This window comes from Rattus rattus, chromosome 9 (assembly GCF_011064425.1).
Source record: "Rattus rattus isolate New Zealand chromosome 9, Rrattus_CSIRO_v1, whole genome shotgun sequence".
NCBI classification, from domain to species: Eukaryota; Metazoa; Chordata; class Mammalia; order Rodentia; family Muridae; genus Rattus; species Rattus rattus.
In genome coordinates, this window is record NC_046162.1 from 47,483,204 (window position 1) to 47,505,799 (window position 22,596).

General features: G+C 45.5%; 1 protein-coding gene across 1 annotated transcript in view; it reads right to left on the reverse strand.

Moving 5' to 3' along the window:
• Window positions 1-22,596, reverse strand: part of Usp43 (ubiquitin specific peptidase 43) — a 61,179-nt gene that overhangs the window by 20,302 nt on the left and 18,281 nt on the right. Inside the window, exons 4-12 of the mRNA XM_032912362.1 lie at window positions 18,306-18,398; window positions 16,688-16,823; window positions 12,894-13,029; window positions 11,303-11,438; window positions 8,081-8,192; window positions 3,929-4,032; window positions 1,846-1,923; window positions 951-1,077; window positions 479-827 (exon numbers count right to left, since the gene is read on the reverse strand). Of these exons, the coding sequence (XP_032768253.1) occupies window positions 479-827; window positions 951-1,077; window positions 1,846-1,923; window positions 3,929-4,032; window positions 8,081-8,192; window positions 11,303-11,438; window positions 12,894-13,029; window positions 16,688-16,823; window positions 18,306-18,398 (1,271 nt within the window). The remainder of the gene's footprint in view (window positions 1-478; window positions 828-950; window positions 1,078-1,845; window positions 1,924-3,928; window positions 4,033-8,080; window positions 8,193-11,302; window positions 11,439-12,893; window positions 13,030-16,687; window positions 16,824-18,305; window positions 18,399-22,596) is intronic.

Sequence of the window (22,596 nt, forward strand, 5' to 3'; positions counted from 1 at the left end):
AGCCACACCATCTCTGAGAATACACACAGGGAAAGCTTCACCGTGAGAGCTGCCCAGCAGTCGGCTTCTCTCTTCGTCTACTGCTTCTAAATGACCCAGATGAGTAGAGATTAAAAGCATCCCACAAAATAAAGGTATGCCAATCTAGTAGGCAAGACTCTCTGTGTTACATCATGAATGAGGGCAAACATCACATCCTGGTTCTGCTACTTTAACCCTCCTGTAGTTGATGTGCCTGCAAATGCAAGACCTTACCAATATCTTAGTGCAACACTCAGTCTAAGTCAACACTAGCTTCTCAGAGGACAGGGCACTATATTTTTCCCCCCTGTGTGCTGTGGGTGACAAACCAGCCACAGTGAATAGGGAGACTAATGATCTTCAAGAAGCACCAATTCTGGGGACATCTTGAGGCTCTGGCTAGAGCCAAGTCACATGGCAATGGCTACTGCACACGGAGAGGCATGGCAAAGCTCACCTGTGTAATGCCCACCTTGCAGACTCCCATGGTGGTTGCAGACAGCATACAAGTCGTAGAGGAAGTCCAGTGGGTAGGTGGTGGGGAGGCAGATGGGCTGCTTCCAGGAGGACCAAGGGCCAGGCCCCGCCTTGGAGTTGGTGCTCCTCCGTGCTACGTGGGGAGCCATGTTGAGTCCAGACAGTGGGAACTTCACTAGTGTGGAGAGCTTGTTCCTTCTCTCTCCCACCTGACAGAAGCGCTTCAGATGGATGATCAGGATGTCAGGCAGAGTCCATAAGCTCAGCTTTACCACACCCTGCTGGAGGACCTGGCAGTGAGGGCACTTCCATGCGTCATCCTGGGCCAGCTGGAAAGGAAGGCATCAAGACTGTGAGGCCACCACAGTGCACAAACAACCCACCACAAACAAGGCAGCCAGCTCCTCTCCCAGCCAGGGAGTAGAATGTGGGGGAGGGGAGATGGGGCAGACCTGCTCCTCCTTGGTATAGGACTGAAAACATTCGTCCAGGGTACAGCTGGGCTGCTGGTGTGCCTGCTGCTGCCGCCACACACTGTCTGCATCCTGGACCCGTTCCTCCTGGAGGCTCCCAAACAGGCTGGGTGGAAGGAAAGGGCACAGCATTCAGAGTTCTCCCTTCCAGAAGGATCTAACTGTCTCTACAGAACACCTGGGCAGGGCCAGACAGGCAAAGCTACCCTTCCCGTGGGTTCCCAAAGCCTCCTGCACCCCTGACTTTGTACTCACTCTTAGGGAATCACCTTGTCTCTCCAACCAACCCCTCAAAGAATCAAGTCCTAGGCTTACCCAACTTAGCACCAGCTTTAGTCCCTGGCAAGAGAGGAAGTTGTACTTGATGGATTGAAACATGCCCTCTTTCAAGGTCTGGCGGATGTGCTGAGGTGCTATGAGAGGCAGCCAAGTGAAGTGAAGAGCCCAGATTTAAGCCAACCAGGCTGGTTTCAAACCCCAGCTCTGTGTGCCTGAGCCATGTGACTTAGGTACTGCTTAACCTCTGTGCATCTCAGTCTCAACGTCTAGGCAACTCATAGTCCTCCCACTTAGGGTAGATGAAGAAGAAACCAATAGCTCACAGGAAATAAGTGCTCTGAGCAGTGAATGGCCCAGGCTGAGGGTTACATGAGTGTACACCTAGCACCCTCACTGACTCCATCATGATCACTATGCCCATCATGGCTATTTACATAGATGGTTGTGAGTTCTCTCAGAGGAATGGGGTCCGTCATCTTGATGTGTGTGTGCAGGATCTTACACTTAATTAGGGGAAACTCTAGATCCAGGAAAAGTTTATGGGCAGAGGCACATCCTAGCCAAGTTCTGCAGGAGTGAAATTCTATTAACTCACCGCTCTGTGACAGAGCTGTCCCATTCCACAGCCAGCTTGACATGAGGAGGGCCTCCTGGCCTCCTGAGGTGCAAAGCCCTGAGGAGAGAATGAGGAAGCCTGTCAGAAAACAGATCCTTCCCTCAGCTCCCAGGGCTCAGCAGTTGGCTTTCCCCCTCCTCCTTGGCAGAATGTTCCAGACAAAAACACCACAAAAATGACTACAAACCACAGTAAAAGTTTCTGAGTCTGCTGAAGGCCTTAGCTCTCTGCCTACCTTTCCATGCCCTTCAAATGATATTCTCAGGAGATGGGAGCTCTAAAGCCTTCTAGCTACTATGACTCGATTAACTGCCTGACTGAAGGCCCTGCTACTTCTTCAGTGTCTACAGGACACATTGCCATGGTTTGAATATGAAAGGTCACCCACACACACCACCAGCTGGTGACATTCTTTAATAGGGAAGCAGTAGGTCACTGGGAGTGGGTCACTTGGTGTATCCTATCTCTAACTTCTTCTCGTATCTCTGTTTCCTGGCAAACATGAGGTAGAGAAGCTCCCCTAGCATATGATGCTCTGCCTCACCACAGGTCCCAGAACAATGAGCCAGTTACGATGGACTAAAACCATGAGACAGAGTCAATCTTCCCTTCCCCGAAGGTGTTCCTCTCAGGGACTTGGTCCCAGCACCACAAAGTCAGACAAACACCCAAATGAGCATTGCACACAGAAAGTCAGTACTGATGAAGCCCTAGGAGAACTAAAATCCCTGTCCCACAACAAAGCAGAAGGAGATGCTGCAAACCCACCCACTCTACTTAAAGTCTTGCAAACCCTCCAATGTGTAAAAAAAAAAATCTCAGTGAGTAGAACTTCTCCCAACTTCTGGATCTCCACTCATTTCAGAAAAGCAGGAGAACTGAAGGAAGGAGGTGAAGGCTAGGAAGTTTTATCCCGAATCAAGAAGAGCAGTAGTGGCCAAGTTCACCCCCAAAACATTGTTTAGCATTTGTGACAATGTCACCAAGATTCAGTAGAAGGTTCTGGACTCACAGAACTTTCATGCAGTGTGATAAGAACACACACACTCCCTAAGAGTGCACATAACAAGTACAACATCCATTCCTTGTTTTCAGTGTATTTTGCATTACTTTGTCCTTCCACTTTCATGTACTTAGGTGCTTCCTCAAGTTCCTGTCGTGCACTGGTAACAACTAGTATAGGCTGGATCCAGCCTGTAGAGCATATGGAGTTAACTGTCATCTCCAACTCCAAATGCCACAAGGACCCTTCTTCCCTAGTACTTTCTTTTCCTGTTAGACCAAAGCGGGTGCTGGCTGACACAGCTCCTCTCTCCCTAACTTACCAGCTAAGGAGCATAGAAATGGGGTATTCTGGGGGAGACTTCTGGTCTACCTCTACATTCCAGACTAGCAGCTCAAGCTGACCAAGTCAGGAAACCAGAGAACCTTACTGTGGACTATGTTCTATGGGAATATCAACAAAGGTATCAGGTTATGAAAGGAGAAAGCAAAATCACCCCATGGACACTGTTCCAGCCCTGAAGACATCTACACAAGGCTGCACTGTGACAAGCTATTGAATAGACATGTGGAGCACCATTAGACATATGGAACATAATGAAGTCAGAGGCACAGGCTTGTTAGCCACAGAGGATTTATCCCTCAGCCACAGTCCACAACCTTTTACAGTTTAGGGCTGATGATACAAGTACAGCATTCTCACTCAGTTCTAAGGGGACACTCATCCCAACTGGGTCTGAAGCATGACCTAACCCACATGGTGGGTGCATCAGTTAGATTAGACCAATCTGGCAGCAAACTCAGGTTTCTCCAGCCACCAACTATGTAAGTATGAACAAGTTGATCTCTGGTAGTCTCATTGCTCCCTCATCTTTGAAGTGGCCATTCTTGGACATAGGGTTTTTAAAAAGTAGCAAAAATGTGTCTAAGGACCCAGCCAGGTAGCTAGTATCAGAGAGGAACTGATAAAGAATGGCTAGCATTATCAGTAATTTTATTGTTATGGAGACTTCTTCTGTAAGCCTAGCTCAGTAAGAGCATGAGCCTTCTCTTCCCTTACCTGTCAACTGCCCAGTGACAAAGGGGCCGGCTGTCCTGTGGAGATAAGTAGCTGCAGGCCAAGGAGAGCCCCACAACCCGGATAGAGAACAGAGTCCCCAGGTCCTGCCATGACAAAATCAGAGGCAACAGTTTATAGCATAGTCCCCGTGGCAGAGCAATTGACTCTGTGACACATAAACTTATCAAAAGTGCAAGCACTTTTCTCTATTGTATTTTGTATATTCTCTTAATAACGGGTATTCATTTTCAATACCAGTGACACAAAGGTTTCATTGTTTTGAAGATTCAGTCCTTTAATATAGTGATCTAATGCCATGCTTGATCTATTAAACGCAACCCCAAACACAATGAACACAGTATACCTAAAAACAAGAGTTTAACTGGAGTAGATATTGATACAATAAATTGATTTTTAGTTAATTACTGATAAGCAGTTCAACCTTCTTTATGGACAGGATTATCACCACAGATGAGATATCTGTGTAAAAACAAGTTCATACACACATGCTACGATATTCTAGCATTTCTGAAACTGAAGCAAGTCTTATAGAGATACACTTACATTATAGGTGCCTCAAAAAACAAAATATCAGTGGGACAAATAACCCATTTCAAAACTGGCCAGAGGATCTGAATACATGCTTCTCCAACACGTGCAAATAACAAAAGTGTAACAGAAGATGTCTGCTACCATTTCTAAATAGGAAATGTGACCCAGTAAACCAAGACCACAACGAGCTGTCATTTAAACCCACCAGTGCAACTATATTTCTATCTATATTCTAATTCTAAAAGGGGAGAGGAGTAAGCTTTGGGGAGGATGTGAAGAGATGGGAACCCACGTGCGTGGTTGGCGAGAACGTATAACAGTGCTGTGGAAATCAGCTCAGAGTCTCCTGAAAGGTTGTGCCTACAGCTACCATCTGGTCCATTAACTTTACTCCTGTAAATGTAGGTAAACTCTAAGTGGGGGCCTTCAAGAGACGTTTGCTAACTCATGGTCAAAACAACACTGGTCCCTATAGTCAAAAGGTGGGAACAACCCACATATTGGTAACAGCTAAATAGGTCATTGAAATGCAGTGGATAGGCACCGCTCAATTTCACCAGGGCTTAGAAATGAAGGGTTGGGGTGGAGATGTAGTTTGCTGGTAGAGCACATTCTAAGTAGGCTCTGAGTCTGACTCCAGAAACGTACACATGCACACATATGTATACACACACACGCAACACACAAATAACATACACATGCACACATATGAGCGCGCACCCGCGCGCACACACACACACATAACATACACATGCACACACACACACACACACACATAACAACATACACATGCACACATACACAAATAACATATACTTGCACACACACATACAAATAACATACACACACACACACACACACACACACGCACACACACACACACACACACACACATCACAAATCTACCATCTTTGTGGTAGCAACTCATCACCCTTACCTTCAGTCTGAACTTCTAAGCTTGGGAGAGCTTTATCATATGCAAGACCCCACGGTCCATCACAGGCACACTAGGAGCTGGGGGGGTGGGCAGTGGGTGGAGGAATGTCTGGCATATGCTACAGGTCTAAGGGGCTAGTGGGAACAGAATAGGGTATTCTGTTACTCTGCTAAATGGAAAGGGATACAGAGTTCAGCAGGAGGATCATTTTAAAAATCGAGAGTACGGTTATAGTTATGTAGGAGGGCAAACGCAATAACATATGCTTATGAATGGTTAAGTTATATATTTTGCCAAAAAAAAATCAATGCAGTCTGCGTTCAAATAAAAGAATATAGTTTTTAAAGCTGTCACTCAAGAACTTGGCTGCAATCAGAAAATGAAATAAAATTTCCTTCTAAGTTAAAGCTGACGGCAGACATCTATACTTAAAATCCTGGGATATACGTCAGACTCCGTCTGGCAAGAAAAAGGGAGGGAAGCGTTGTAATTCCAGGGAAGAGCAATGTCCAGCGCTTTGGAAGACAGAAGGCCCAGACCACAGGGAGACAACTGTGAGGGGCTAACCTCAGAGGCTTTGGTTCAGATTGGCCACGGAAGGGTCACTTTCTGAGAACATTAATTTCAATCCAGGAGAAACAAAGACAGGGTTCCTTTGTGAGTCCCAACTGACCGGGCCTTGCTGTCTGCACAGGGAGGCCACCTGTAACCAGATCCCAAGATCTCTATGGAGACAGCCAACCCTTCCTAAAGAAATGGTGCCGATCTCACACCCCCAAATTTAAATGGTGACCCTAAAAAGTGTTTCTTCAGTGATAAGTCTTTCTCTATAATTCATGCAAATTAATTCTCTCTAGCAAATGGCTCATTTTTGTAAGAAACACTTTCCTGCCCTCTATCTAGGGTAAACCCATTCATTTTAGAACCTTCCATGTATGTTCAGTACGTTAATCTCTTCAGCTCAGTTTTGAGAACTCTAGGGCTGGAGATGGCTCTGTGATTAAGAATGCTTGCTGACCTTGCACTGGATCCAGATTCAGTTCCCAGCACCTACGTGAGACAGCTCACAACTATCTGGAACTCCAGATCCAGGGGCTCAGACTCCCTCTTCTGGCCTCCTCAGGTACTGCACACATGTGGTGTACATACAGGTAAGGAAGCACACACATATACATAAATAAAAAAGTAAAAAAAGAAAAAATCTTTTTAAACCACCACGGGTTAAGTAAGAGGGCTATCCTAAGAGCCTTGCAACCCATTCTGAGCCCAAGATTCCTAGAGCACGTCATGCTCAACATCCCATTCACCAACAAGATAAAGTATCCAGCATCAGGCTGAGGCTTCCTGCATTTGAGTCCTGCTAACCACACCAGTGGTTTGATTAGTTCTTAACGTTAAAAGACTGTAAGGACACAGAAGCAGTAAATGCAGGCAACAAGGTAAGGAAAAGGACCAGCGAGGAAGGAAGAGGCAGCTGAAATAAAGGCCCACATGAAAGTGGTCTCATCTCCTTTTAACAGTCTGTAGCACACAGTCTGGGGGAGAGCTGCCACGATTACGCGGGAGCCTGACCTACTTGTGGAGAAGCTCACTTCTAATTCAGGCTCTTCAGTACAGCGAGCATATCCTTTAGACATAAAGGTCTGGACAAATATAGTGAAGGTTTTTAACAAGTTGCTTTTTGGCATGAACTCTAAATCAAATGTATAGCGCTGTCTTTGAGTAGGAAGAAATGGCCATTTGTGAGAGATTATCTACATAAAACAGTTTGGTATAACCCCACTGAAAGGCTCTTATTGAACAGTTTCTAAACCGAGAGACGACGGACACAACCTTCGCTGCCAAGGCAGTTCTTGACACAGAAGCTGAAAACCTATGGTTTCATGGTTGCTGAAAGTCAGTTTTAAACTTCCTTAAAAAATTTCAGGACAAGACAAGAAGGTATTTTTCACAAAAATTTTCCACAGAAATTACATCTCAAGGGCCGGCAAGAGGGCTCAGCGGGCAAAGGCGCTTGCTGCCGAGTAAGTGAAATCCTTCCGCACTTACACGGCGGAAGAAGAGAACCAATTCCCAAAAGCAGCCCTCTGACCTCCTCCACATGGGCATCATGCGTGAACGTGCACAGAAACATGCACCACAAGCAAGTTAAAAAAATGTACTTTTAAAACTTTTTAAAATAAAAACAACATAAAAAGAAATTCTGTTTCAAGCTGGACATGGTAATCATGCCTGTAACCTCAGAATTTGGGGAGGTTGAGGTGAGAGGATTGTCACAAGTTCAAGGCCAGCCTGGACTACAAAGTAAGACCTTGTCTCAAGAGAGAAGGTTGGGTGGGGGGGAGAAGGAAAAAAGGAAGTTTTATCAAATCTCTTCAAATTGTATCTAAATGTGTAAGCTACCATTTACTACATGCCAGCATCTGGTGAAAAATATGGCAGACCGTAAAAACGCGAAGTTGAGAATAATAACCCAAATGTTACTCTTTATTCCAGTGGTCCTTGGGAAAGGTGTCTCCTGATGTCAGAGGTGAAAACACTACCAGCCACAAAATGGTAACTGTTTGCACATTGATGCCACGCAAGTATACACACACTGCTGCACACACACACATGCATGCGCACACACATACACACACGTACACACACGCGTGTACACAGACCTGAGCAGAGACCTCACTCCTCATGAGGCATCGAACCTTGCTGAGAATACACTGTTGAAGCTGGGCCCAGGAGATTGTCCTATCTTCCCGTATCAAGAACGGTGGCCCAAACCTGAAAATCCAAGGAAATAAGTTATTTCTGAAGAGGAAAATCCAACAAGAGTCATGGATGTTTGCCTTGCTCTGGTTCCTCTCCAATGGACGAGTGAACAGTTAGGAGCCAAGTTCAATCAACATGGAGTTGCCAGTTGCTTCTGTAAGTCACACGCAGACGCTGCAGTGTAGCCTGTTCCAAGGGAGGAGCTCCCGCACCAGAGAACAGAGCAAGGGGAAGTGGGAACAAGAGCAAGGTATCCAGATGACAACACCGTCCGCGTGTGTCCTGTCTCAGGGATGTTCTCACTACTGGGAAGTTTTCCACATCCCAACCCACTGAACGTCCAGCAGTGGGCTTGTCGGGGAGCACAGGACGTCCCTAGGGACTCCAGCTCTGCCACAGGCACCTGGCTGTGAGAAGATCTGACTGGACAATGCAAAACCACCCAACCAATGTTGGTAAAGCGGAGCACAGAGATGAAGCCCCCTGTCTGGAAGGGGAAGCCACTGAGTGGACAGATCAGCTCGTCAACCTAGTCCTGAGCCGTGTAAACATTCTGAGTTGCTCCCCGTTTGCTATTATTTGAACAGTGCTGTTTATGGCAGGAACTAAACATATTCTTAGACACAGAGCCTCCACTAGGTGTGACCAAACGTCCTCCTAGCATGGAAGATCTATAAATAGAAAGGCAAAGCCAATGCTCCTTACTACCAAAAGGCCCTACAGAAAAGCCATGGCAGTTGACCTGGGAAGCAAGTTCCTTTATTCAGGTCCCTGGATAAAGAGCTGGCTTTTTTGTTTTTATCGTCTTGACAAGTCAGTTGCTTTGTTCCTGCTCAGATTTCCTTAGCAATCTGAAGAACTAGAATAGAATCTCGCTACTTAAGTTAGAATTTCCTCACGGCCAACGACGCTGAATCTTTTACCCTACGCATATGCTTCCGTGAACTCCTCTTACCATGAGAGGCGTTGTCTCACCTGAGTGAGAGCTGAGTTTTCTGAGACTGAGGTGAATCCTTCGGTCTCATAAGACATATGCATTTTCCCTCATTTTCTTTGGCCTTTAAGCTTTTACCATTGGTTTCAGTTTAAAATGTTAATTTTCTGAAACGTAAGCCTCCTCTTTCATGGTCCCCTGTTTTATGTGTTATAAAAACAGCATCTTCTACTGAAAGACATGAATATTCTCCGTTGTTTTTCTGTTTTGTTTGCTTTGTTGAGAAAGGAACTCACTCAGGGCAGTGCCAGCAGGTTCACCTACAATGCTTTTATAGTAACTTTTCTGTGATTACACTTTTAATTAATTTGGAATTTATATGTAAAAATTTACAGCAAGAGGAAAGATTGTTTTAAAATAAAAAGCAAGTTGTTCAGCCTTAACTATTGGATAATGCATCCATTCCCAGGACTATGAAATATACCTCATTTTATCATATAGTAAATACTTAAAGATACTTTGGCCTACTTGGTTCTGTGATATTTATATTCTTTTATCCATGTTATAATATTTTAACAGTTAAATTTTTATTGCTGTAAATCACACTCTACACTCTATGATTCTAGGAGCTAGGTAGGAGGCTGAAGCAGAAGGACTATGAAGTTGGGGCCAGCCTGAGCTACATAGGGAGTTCAGGGCTAGCCTGGTCTACAGAGTAAGACTCGATTTCAAATCACCATCAGTGGTGGCAGCAGCATTGTGGTCGTCACCATCTCTTCTTTTCCCCCTCCCCCAATATTTCTGGTTATTCCTACCACCTTATGATCCCAGCTAACTCTTAGGACTGTTGTTATCAATCTAAGCACCTCTCTGCTATGGGAAGTCTGTTTTTATTTTGTATTGCTTATATAGTGCGGGGCCTTGCACTTACTAAGTACATACTTCAGCACTGAGCCACACCAGCATTCTCTCTCTGCCTTTTAAAGTTTATTTTATTTTGTGAGGATGAATATTTCCCCTGGATACAGGTACGTGCACGCACGTGTATGCCTAGTGTCTGCATTGGACAGAACGTATTCGCTTGGAGTTACGAATGGCCATGAGCCACCATGGGATGTTAGGAGCCCAAGCAGGTCCGTAAAGAGGTTTAAGAACAGCAAGAACTCTTAACCATAAGCCGTCTCTCCAGCCCCCAGATTCCTTTAAACATTTTATCTGCATCTTACCTGGTGCGTGATTCATAGAAATATTTACAGGGTCCACTGCAATGTTTCAATGCACGCACACGTTACAGAATGATCAAATCAGGGTCATATCCGTCAACCAAACAGTCACAATTTCCTTTAAGGCACTTAATCTGACTATATCAAAAAGCTGTCTGTCTTTGAATATGTACAGTATCACCAATCACTTTCCTGAGCCCTTTAATTAGTTCGAATCATGTTCCAACTCACGTCTTCCAGACAAGCTGTCAAACTACAAACAGTGCTGGGTTTTACTTCCTTTGCTCTCCCTTCTTATATTCCCCAGTGACCCATCTACTATGACCTGTAACTTGCTACATAGCCAAGGCTGGCCTCACAGTCCTCCTGCCTCAGCCTCCAAACCGAGATTCCAGGTGTGCATGGCAATACCTCACTTCCCTACTGTAGCCAGTTTTCCCCCACTGGATGGCTGCCGCTAGCCCTCATGACATGATATACGGTAGTTGTGGTGCGGACAATCACAACCGCTCCTGCAATTAAGGGGAAACCTCTGGTGTTTAATTAAGGATGGTGTCACCATCTGCTTGAGGCAATTACGGCTAATCCTCTCGCCCAGAAGCACTCTGCTCTCATCTTCTACTTTATTAACAATGGGAATAGATACTTACTTTATTAAGTTAGAATTATTCTAGACAGAATCCGAGGATAGAGCCCAGTATGGTGGGTGGTCTACTCTGTAATCCCAGTACTGGGGGGGGGGGGCAGACAGGAAGATCAGGAGTCCTGAGCCAGTCTCGGTTACAGAGTGAATTCAAGGCTAACCTGGGCTATACGAGATGAAGAAAGCGAAGGAGGGAGAGAGGGAAGGAGGGACTGAGGGAGAGAGGAAGGGAGGGAGGAAGAGGAGGAGAGGGAGGGAGGGGTGCCAAGCACTGCAAATCCCACTTATCACATGAACACAGGAAGGAGGTTCACAGACATACCTGCTCGCCTGCTGCCCTGACCCCACCAGGTTACAGAAGAGGATGAGCACCCTGTTCTCGCTGTGGAGAGGCACAGAGAATCGCTGGCTGTCACGGACTGCCAAGCGCGGTGACACTGACAGACCAGGCGGATGAGCTGGAGAAGAGAATGACACCAGAGCATCCAGTCACCACTGGGGGAAGGACACAGGGCACTTTGAGGGGAGACAGTGGGGCTCTCGGCACCTGGCATACAAAATTCACACACATAGGATTCTGCGGTTGTCGTCGGCCAATAACTTTAAAAGATGGGCCTAAGTTTGATTAGAAGATTTCGAAAGCAATCTGAAAAGCAACCTGAAATGACCTGGACTGTTTTTATGTCTCCATCTAAAAGAACCTTAGAGCATCCCCTACTGGGGACAAAAGAGAGGACCTGGTAGGTCCTCTAGTTCCAATCAGTTCTGAAATACTATTTTTTTTTCCTCAAGGCAAATATGTGTTACCCATGATTAAATTTGAAATGAGGACTTATTTCCCTGGGTTCTAACACAGTCAAGGTCAATCAGTGTTTTGTTCCAGATTACATGGCCCACTATTCTCCTATTAATGCACAGACCGTCAAACACCTGCTTCCCACAGTTTACTGACTAGGCTACCTAAGGACATAGGCTCAGAGCACAGGATTCATCTGAGGTGTGGCAAAGCTGCCATTCACATCACCAACCCTACAAATACTATGCCTTTTCCCACTATCCGTGCCTATGATAAGTACATTTTCCCTTGTAAATTAGGCACAGTGGGAGGACAATAACGAAAATAGAATGGTAACAAGTTACTATCGAAAAGGTTATTTAATATCCATCAGTTGTGGGGCTGCCTGACTACCATGTGTAAGTCCCTGAGTTTGATTCCTAGTACCACAAAACAGAGATACACATTAGCAATGGGTACTTTTGAATTTTTTCATTTAATGTTTTTAGAGCACAGGAGGTGTAGGTAAGAGAAACTCCAAAGGGGGAGGCTACAAGTAAGTGGGGGGCTGCTGCATGCTGCAATGGGGTCTTTAAACATGTCCATCTAAACTGGCTAATTGTGCTAAAATGTACAATGAGACGCACTGAAAGCTTTTTTTTAAAAAAAAAAAAGATCACTTTTATCTGTCAGAGATTAATATACTTCTTAACCTTTTTGACTATCTACAGCTTAACTGGTAGAACGTTGACTCTAGACATGGGCTGTGAATTGTAACATCTCTGAAACAAAGATGACCGCAGCACTTCGTGCTAAGCAATGATTCTGAGTGTGACCCTGGTCCTGCAGCATCAGCACCTCCAGGACCGTGACTGACATGCAGAATCTCAAGCTCTCCCTTGGGTCTTCTGAATCTGAAACTCTGAGGAAAGGGCCCAGAGGTCTGCTCTAAGTAGCCCTCTGGGTGATTCGAATACTCACTGAGATTTTCAATATCAATCATCTGCAGGTAAGTTACAGAGCAGATGAGCCTGGCAATTGTAAGCATCAAAGGTTTTCTGCCTCAGCACCTCAAGAAGACCGCCCTGCACTCATTCGTGCTGTCCCAAACAACTTACGTAAGGCCCTACTACTGTACCTGCGAGTGTTCCCGGACCAGGTGAGGGAGGGACTTGGAAAGCATACACATTGTCACCCTCTGCAATGGTATTCAGGTCCTCTTCATCAAAGAATGACCGCTGGAATCCATTGGGATACAGTTCAACCAAGATCACCTGAGATGAGAAGGATCGTTTTCTCAAAAAGAACCCACTAGATAAGAATTCAAAAACAGGGCCAGCAAGATGGCTCAGTGGGGGAAAGGTGCTCGTTGCCAAGCCTGATGACCTGAGTTTGATCCTTGGAACCCACACTATGGAAGGAGAGAACTGACTCCTACAAGTTATCCTCTGGACTTTATCGCGCGCGCGCACGCGCACACACACACACACACACACACACACACAAAACCCATAAAATTAAAAAACTAATAACTCAACCTTAAAACTTATTTCTCCTTCCCTTCCAAGTGTCTACATATTTTAAATCATAAAATATAGCAAACACAGTAATTAGATTAACCACATTTTAACTGCAACCACATAAAAAATCTAAAGTTCTATACCCAACTAACCAGCCTAAGCACAAACAGGGTAAATTGTTTTTCATGAGCACTGTTCCATTAGGGGTTCAAAGTGGTGTAATCTCTCTCACATAAGCCTGAAACCATGTTCATGGAACACTAGGAGGAGGAGGGGAGGAAGAGAAGGAGGAAGAAGAAGAAGAAGAGGAGGAAGGGGAGGAGAGGGGGAAGAGGAAGAAGAGGGGGAAGAGGAAGGAGGAGGTGGTTACTACAAAAAAAGAGTCCCAGCTTCCCCGGAAACCAATCCAGCATCGATAAACGGATCTCCCAGTGCCCATTTGAGGCAGAGCAGCTGGGAAGTCATCTTGGAAAAGATATATTTTAGGTTTTGTTTTTTTTTTTAAAGTGTGAACCAGAAGAAAATTTTGAATTGTAAAAAGGGAATGAACGAAAGAAAGTAGTAACTAATATTATAAATTACATAAATATTAAATTTAAAACTTCACTGTCCATTCAAACTACAAGTGTTTGTGGGAGAAGGATGAATATTACAGTATGGAACAATAAGAACTACTTCTAACTGTCTACAATAACGTTTTTGTGAGAGGGTCAGGGTCAAGGTTGAGATAAGTTCTCAGTACATGTCCCTGGATGGCCCGTCCTGGAATCTGCAGCAATCCACCTGCCTCAGCCTCTCAGATGCTGGATCATAGGCTGTTATCTCTAGCAATATCTAAATCAAAGAGATGTAAGAAAATTGAGGCATGGGGTTGGGGATTTAGCTCAGTGGTAGAGCGCTTGCCTAGCAAGCGCAAGGCCCTGGGTTCAGTCCCCAGCTCAGAAAAAAAAAAGAAAGAAAGAAAGAAAATTGAGGCACTGATCCAAGATCTTTGTGTTGCTTTGAGAAGATTTAACATTAGAATTTACTCTTTTTTCACACTGGCTTTTAGTAAAAGTTAAAATAAATTAATATATGTATTAAGTCACAAGACACAGAATAAATACACCCAGATGCTTCCATTACTAGGCAAACATGTCAGTCAAAGAAATCAAAACATCAAGAGGGATTCAGTTTCAACCACACTGTCTATCCTGTCCTGACACCATGGGAGTTCCATCCCCCTCACAAATGCATCGGATACTCCGCATTCCTGACAGTCCTGCAGCTACTCAAACTCGGCCTCCGTCAGTCAGAGTGGTCCTTTCTGTCTTCCACTACTGTCATGTCTCCCAAACGTTGTGCTCTTCCTCTTTTTCTCTCAAACACACACACACACACACACACACACACACACACACACACACACACGGTTCCCTAGAACACTTAAGAGATCATCTATTTTACAGGGGTGGGGGGCCCGGCATGTGCAAACCACATGTGTTTAGAAGTCAGGAGACAACGTTCCAGACGCAGTTCTCTCCTACCATGAGCTCAGGTCATCAGGCTTGAAGGCAGGCACCATTACAAGGAAAACATGCATTATTTTTTCCCTGTGTAAGAGTTTCATAAAAATCCTCCAGGTAGAACAGGAGGTCCAGTCTATGCAGATAGGGCTAGGAGGGGGCTGGTAAACTGACAGAAGCCTTGGTACCCAGGACAATTCTACAATGTACAGACACAACCTTACGATGTGCATACCTTGTTGTGTATATTATAATGTACCTAACAAAAAACTTGCACATACTTTTGTCTGTTTAATTTTAAAAGGTTCTACCAGGTTACCTGGGGAACACGAATTTTCCGTTCTATAGTTAAAGAAACCGAAGGCTGATCAATCGCTGCTTGCAAGGCCCAAGTCAGAGAGCTGGAGAGCAGCTGGGTCACAGCTAGAATCCCACTCGGAGGCTCTCTGTGATGCTAGTTTTTACTGTCTGCTGACTGGATTTAGGATCACCGTGGAAACACAGCTGCAAGTGCTCATGGGTATCTTTCTAGAAAGGTTTAAATGAAGATGAAGACCCACCAAGAATGTGGGCAGCAGCAGCCCGTGGCCTGGGGGTGGCCTGGGGCTGGACGGAACAAGGAAGGATTCACCTCTCTCTGCTCCCTGACTGCAGACGGAAGTGTGAGCAGCTCCCTCACCCCTGCCCATCCCCCAGCAGTGACAGACAGGCTGTGGCCCTCAAAGCCAGGATGGACCTTTCCTCCCTTCCTCGCCTTTTGCCATATATTGGGTCACAGCAACTAGGAAACTCATGTAACCTCTCATCTTGCCGTGCTGCTCGTCACTGTATCACTTTTATCCTAGAGATCCTCTGGGCATAGTAAAGCCAATTCTTCACCAGGACTCCATTCACACATGTAACCCCAGCACTCAGGAGGCTGAGGGAAGAGAATTACCATGAGTGTGAGCAGCCTGGGCTTCATAGTCAGTTCCACAGCCAGTCTAAACTACAGAACAGGTTTGGTGGTACATGCCTGCTAAGCCACAGAATGAAATGCTGTCTCCATAAAGTAATTAATTAATATCAATCAATCAAAGACAGGTTTGGTGGTACCTGCTGAGCCTGAGGCAGGAAGGTCATGTGGTCAAAGCCAGCCTGGGCTACAAAGGAGGGAGTCTTAAGACAGCAGAACAGTTTTCCACCTTTTCTATCTCCTCTCCTGTCACAAACCATCAATGTCTGCCTCTCACTGAGCATCCCTTCGGGATGCCGCCAATAGTCTCAGGAGTAGGAAAGCATAAAACCACATGCGCTCCCATCCCAGCTTAGCCACCTCCTTGCCTGTGTGACCTTGGACAATTCACTTAACCCCTCTGAATCTTTTTCCTTACTTCCAAGATGAAGATCTCTGTAATATCTTCTTTACCAGAGAGAACAGGATGAACTCTCGAGACAAGCTGAGCACAATGGCACATGACTCTAATCTCAACACTGGGGAGGCTGAGGCAGAAGGATGGCTAGGAACTCAAGGCCACCCTGGAATACAGACAGGGGTACCAGGCCAGCCAGAATCACATAGTGATCCTCTCTGAAAGGAGAGAGGGCTGGAGGGAGGGACGGAGGGAGGGAGAAACAGAGAAAACGGCCATAGAACAGTGCCCACACTTAGTAAACATGACTGGTTAGCTGCTGTTGGATCACAATAACCATCACCTTCTGAACTGGAAAGTGTCTCTTTGCGGTTACCCTGAGTAATAATGCAGGGAGAAGTCAAGGCTGGGTCACCGCAGACACCGAGGGACAACTAATCAAACAGAAGCCAGTGAGTCATGCTGAAATCATCTGGAAACCACACATTAGCCTGGGCAGCTGGCCTAGTCAGCGTTCTGTCATCCAATGGCCAGGCCCCAGCCGTTCCAGCACACCTCCTCTGCAGGGACGCCTCCTTCCTCTGCAACCATCTTCCTCAAGGCCGCCACTGTGCTGAGGATCGGCACAGCCAGGCCGACGCGCAGGAACCGCTGGCTCTTAGAGGGGAAGACCAAAGTGACACTCAAGAATCTGCAAAACAGAAAGGGAGCCAAAATTCTTAAAAGACCGGAGGGAACGGTCACCAACACCATGGACCATGGGGAAAGGCTCAGCCCTTAAACACAGTTTGCTAGTTGGGTTCCTGCACGTTAGGTGCCCAGCCGCTAGGGGGCAGAAGAGAGCCAAATCTCCCAAATTGCTTTCCCAGAGGGTTGAACATAAAAGGATTTTGAGTGGAAATCACACTATATAGAACTCTGATCCCTCTGATCCTATGACTGTAACAGTTCCACAGATAGTATTTAAAACAAACGAACAAACAAAACTCTCCATTTTGTAAAACAAAACAGTCGAGCTGCTTATTTTAGAAGAAATCAATCCCACTGGTGACTTTCCCCTCAATGAAAATTTCCCTTCCAGTCTCTGCTTTCACTTCCCCTCACAGCGCCTGGAGCCCACTCCTGGGGGTGGTGAGTGACTGCTATGCTGTGGTAATTAGTCAAGTCATAAGCTGGGATTAGAACCTGGGAAGTCTGCCCCAGGGTCACTGCTTTAACCACTGTGTCCTCAGTCACAGCCTACATTTTGATTCTATCAGTGGTGATATAACCCATGTTACCATGTAAGACAACAGTTACGCTTATGACACAGACAGCACAGCAGTTCTGAGCAGATGGACGTGGGGCTGTCATGTGCAGCTTTGTGAAGAAGTCCTGTGTTCTGCTAGATCCTAGGCATGCAGGTGTGGATAGGAAGGGAAGGAGATGGGACCCAACAAGGTGAGAACACATGGAGAAACACCTCTGTCTCCAGGCCTGCACCGGCTCCCACAGTCAAACTCACCAACCTTCCACAACACTGGCCTGATGGCAAGATGGGATTCTGGGAAAGAGGCTGCACTTCCAGTGCCTTGCTTTTAGATACTGCAGTCCACCGCTCTCTCACCCCAACATCGATTTTTCCCTCACCTGTACCAAACAAGCTTTTTTTTCTTCCTCTCTTTCCTCCTTCATGAAACAATCTCCCTATAATCAGGTGCGGTAGCTCATGCCTACAGATGCAACACTTGGGAGGGTAAGGCAGAGGGATGGGCTACAGAATGAGACTCTGTCTACAAATAAATGATAAATAGGAAAGACAGGAAAATTTCCCACACCCTTATAAAGAAGGAAAAAGATTTTGAGATACGTCAGGGGAGAGCATGTAGCGACAGATGCCCTTGTCTGATGGAGGTGGGGGCTGTGCCAGCTCCTGAGTAGGCCAGAGACCTAAGTCAGGACACTGTGTAGACTTAGCATGGACACACACAAACATCCTGTTCATCAGCTGAAGAATGGACACTCCTTTCTCTTTAATTGCCCATTAACTAAGTGTCACCGGATTGTACAACCAATCTTAGAAAAACGCTAAGTGAAAAATGACAGATCTAGGAACAGAAGTTTCTCAGAAAAGAGGAAAGAGGGGTCAAGTAGAGTGGGTATGCCACAGCCAGCACTCAGGACACTCACGTACCTCGTCTGCCGCAAGGGGATGGGAAGGGAAACACACAGGAAGGGGTCGAAGGTGTTGCTCTGTTTCAGGCAGTGAGGACAAGTCAGGGAAGACCTGTGGAGACAAGAGCAGAGATGAACGTCATCACACATAAGAAGCTTGGTGGCCCTCAAAAATCTCCACAGAACGACGACGGCATTTCCTTCCCAGCAGTTCCATGCAGAGTTAAAAACGGGTGTTCAACTGATCACTTCCATGCGAATGTTCCTGCAGTCCTGCACAAGACTCAGCCAGAAACAACCAGAGTCCCTAGCAATAGATAAGGGGGTAGACAAAATGTGGTACATCCACGCTATGAACTTCAACTCAGACATAAAAAGATACAGAGTCCCGATACATTAAAAATAGTATGTCAAGTACCAGGAATTACCCAGGCCTATTTTATCCTTCTGTTTATATGAGATATCTAGCATAGGAAGTGCCAAAGAGACGTACTACAAATTGGTGGTTTCTAGAAACTGGGGGCAAAGGAAGTGGAATGTGACTGCTCACTGGTACCAGATTTTTTCTTTGGGTGATAAAAGTGTTCATGAGCCAGGAAGAGATGATGACTACCCAGCACTTCGAGCATATATGCCACTGGGTTGGACATTGACATGTAGTATTGAGCTTGGTATAGGCGCTGAGGCAGGAAGAACACGGGAACCCAGAAGTTTGAGGCCAGTATAGGCAACATAGGGAACCTTGTGTTAAACAACAAAATAAATGGATAGTTTTAAAAGTAAAACAGTTGATTCTATGTTTCAGGACTCTTCCCCTTTGAAGGGAGAAGTTTAGTCTTATGCCTCAGCATTACCAAAGATGGGAAGAAATCCAAGTACCAATTTTCAAGCCAAAGAGATCTCAGGACCTCTTTATTCTTGATTCTTAGCTTCCCTGAGCCCCCTAAACACAGGAATTGCTCCTTTGAAAAGGCTATTTGATTTATTTGTTTGTTTGTTTGATAGGGAGGGTGGCAGGACATGCCACACACAGTATGTCTATCAGGTCAGAACAGTCTTTGGAGCCAGTCTTTTCCTTCCATCACGTGGGTTCTGGCATAGAACTTAGGTCATCAGAGGTTCAGCAACAAGTGCGTGTTCCCTCTGGGCCATCTCCCTAGCCTAGCCCACACACAAAGTTTTAAAGGTCCAGACTTCCAGAACCAAAAGGTCCAATCTTCTTACCATAGATCCTATATCAATGAAGTAGGGGAGGGACTCTAGCATCATAAGTTTAAAAACTTCCTGAGAGTCAGATGTGGTATTTCATAACTGTAATTCTAGCACTCAAGAGGCTGAGGTAGAAGGATGGAAAGTTCCAGGCCACCTTAGGCTATATAACAAGATAGTATCTCAAAGATAACAACAACAACAACAACAACAACAACAACAACAACAACAACAACAACAACAACATAGCAAGAAGGTGAACCTACAAATTCACCAGAGGAATCTGCTCCTTGCCAGTTCTTGGGGATACAAGTTATCTAATGGTTACAATAGGAATACAAGTTATCTAAGTGAATAGAAGTTACTAGAAGATTTGTAGCAATTTAGAAAACAGTTCCCAGTGGTCTTTTGTTTCCTTACTTGTGCTGTGGTAGTGTTGGAGCACAGGGCCTCAGGGATGCTGGGTCCACTGTCTACACTGCACCACACTCCAGTGCCCAGTCTTTTCTGTTTAACACTGACCCAGGAGAACCAACATAGTGTTTTGATAAAAAGCACTGTATCCCACAGCATTCACTGGCCATGGCATTTGTGGGATTTTTTTCAGCTATTGTCTTCTCTTCAGATCATCCCACTTCTCCAGATCACTGTGCGTAGAGAGAGGTATGCACCAAGCCACAGGATATAGTCTTGTGTTTGGAAAACTTTCCAATCCCTATTTCACACTTTTTCTTTTAACCTCCAAAACAAAACCAGGTGCGTCTTTTTCTTTCACAGAGTTGCATTGTATTAAACTGGCTCACAAATATGGCTTTGATTTCTTTTCTTTAAATTTACCTATGTGTGTCTGGGCGTGTGAGCATTTGCAGGTGCCTGCAGGCCAGAAGGGGATGTTGAATCTTTTGGAACAGGAGTTAAAGGAGTTTGTGAGCTGCCTTGTGGGTTCTGGGTTCAAAATTCACCCTCTGCAAGAGCAATCAGCGCTCATTACCTCTGAGCTACATTTCCTGCCCCAATATAACTTTATATTAGCCCTGAACTTATTTCATGTAGCAAAATATGTGATCTGTGAAAATAAAAAAATACAAATTTTCCAAGTAATTGGCTAATGGTATGTATGCATGAGTGTGCATACGTATCTTATGGAAGTGAGAACTGAACCCATAGAATTACATCATATCAAACTTCATAAACTTGTATCATATCCAAATGATTCAAGAATGTGGCCTTGCCATCTCAAGCATGTACTTTATCACTGAGCTATAACCCCATTCTTATTTGTAAAGAATAGAAATAACATTTTATTGTTCTTAAGTTAAACTACAGAAAAGATGGGAAATACATTTGTTTCTCAGAAACTGGGAATAGTGACAGATTAAATATGATCAGTAGGCCCCAAAATGGACATTTAGGTCCTGGGTTTTGCACTTGGTACCTCAGAAGAAATGAGAACTGAAGAGGAGATTGAAGAAAGAGAATCCACAATTACCCATCACTCCCAGTTTCCTAAAGGAGACTGACATCATCCATACTCCCCCATGGAACAGACAAATTATGACCATCCAGTATATGATCTTGGAGCTGCCCCCAACCATCCCACTGCAGAAAATCACCTCTTGTACCTCAAAAGTCTTTGCTTGCCTGGGTTCCCTGATGACACTTTCTCAATATGACAGGCACTATGGCTCAAAGCGGTATTCTCAGCTGTCACTAGCATAGATACCTCTTGTGCTCTTATAGATGAGAAATCTACTGGAAGGGCACTGTAGATCCTTATAGCATTTGACTGACTCAAATATCACTCCCTGAGAAGCCCAGCCCTGAAGACCCACCCACCCCACATAAAGTCAGGAACCTAGCATATACTTCAAAGCACCCTCATTTCCCCCAAAAACACCCACCAATAATGCTTTAATAAAAAAGCTCTTCCTGTGCCCTGTCCACTGAAACCCACTCTTCCACTGAAATTCTTCCACACCAGTACCTGCCCACCACCCTAGCCACACCTCATTGCCCTCTTGCCACTGACCCATCTTGGCCTGCTTCTTGTTTATTTTCTGTTTGTCTGTTTTAGAGAGAGAAGGGGGTGAGGGAGTTTTCCATCTCAGCCTCCCAAGTGCTGGGATGATAGGCCTTTGCCATTGTGATTAGTTCTTTCTATTCCTTAAATTTGCCCTCCCAGCCCTTGAATTCACATAGATCATTACCCACTTAGGTGCCTTGTCTCTGCGGCTCCCCCGCCTGGAATACCTATCATAATCCTCCCCCACCTCCCCACCCCACTCCCCCACCCCCACCCCCAGGTAATCAGCTGGTAGACTTCTTGTCACTCCCCTATTTGGTCCATCTGAAAAGAAGCCTTCCTGATTTCCTCATTGAATGCCTCCCACCTCTCAGGTCCCTTGGTCCCCTCTTATTATTCAAAACGTTTGGGGCAGGGGGTAAGGAAGGGGTGGGATTGTTGCCTAACTCCATCCACGCTTACCTGGAAAGGGTTTATTGAGGCTGGAAAGATGACTCAGCGGTTAAAAGTATTTTTACTCTTCCAGAGGACCCTAGTTCAATTCCCAGCCCTGGCACGGCAGCTCACAACTATCCACACAAGAGTTTAGGTCATTTTGGAGAGATCTGTACTACCCAATACCCTTGGCAACCAGGAAGATGCAGCACTCCACAGTTGCTCCAGCAGCTTCCTCCTGGTGCCCGCTCCCCGGAGCAGACTGTGGGCCCCTCTCCAGGATGCTTTCTGCTCCCATAGGAAGTAGCTCCAAAGCATTCAGGCACTGCATGGGCCTCCTGAACAATCATTCCCCAAAGATGGCGGCCCTGCCTATTCACTCCCTCCGAAACCGCTGAAAATAATGTCAACCCCTCCCAACCAAACGCAAAGAACGAGAGTCCCCCAGCAAGTATGAAAGTGCATGGCTGGAAGCTGAGGAATTCTAAAGGGCTAAATGTCACCCGCTTGAAGGGAAGTAATTAAGAAAAGAAAATCACTAAGAGATCTGGGGAAACACAGCAGAGCAAAGGAAAAGGAGCAGTCGCCAAGACCAGGGAACAGTTCTGCTGGGAATGGCTTACGGCAACACCCAGGACAGACA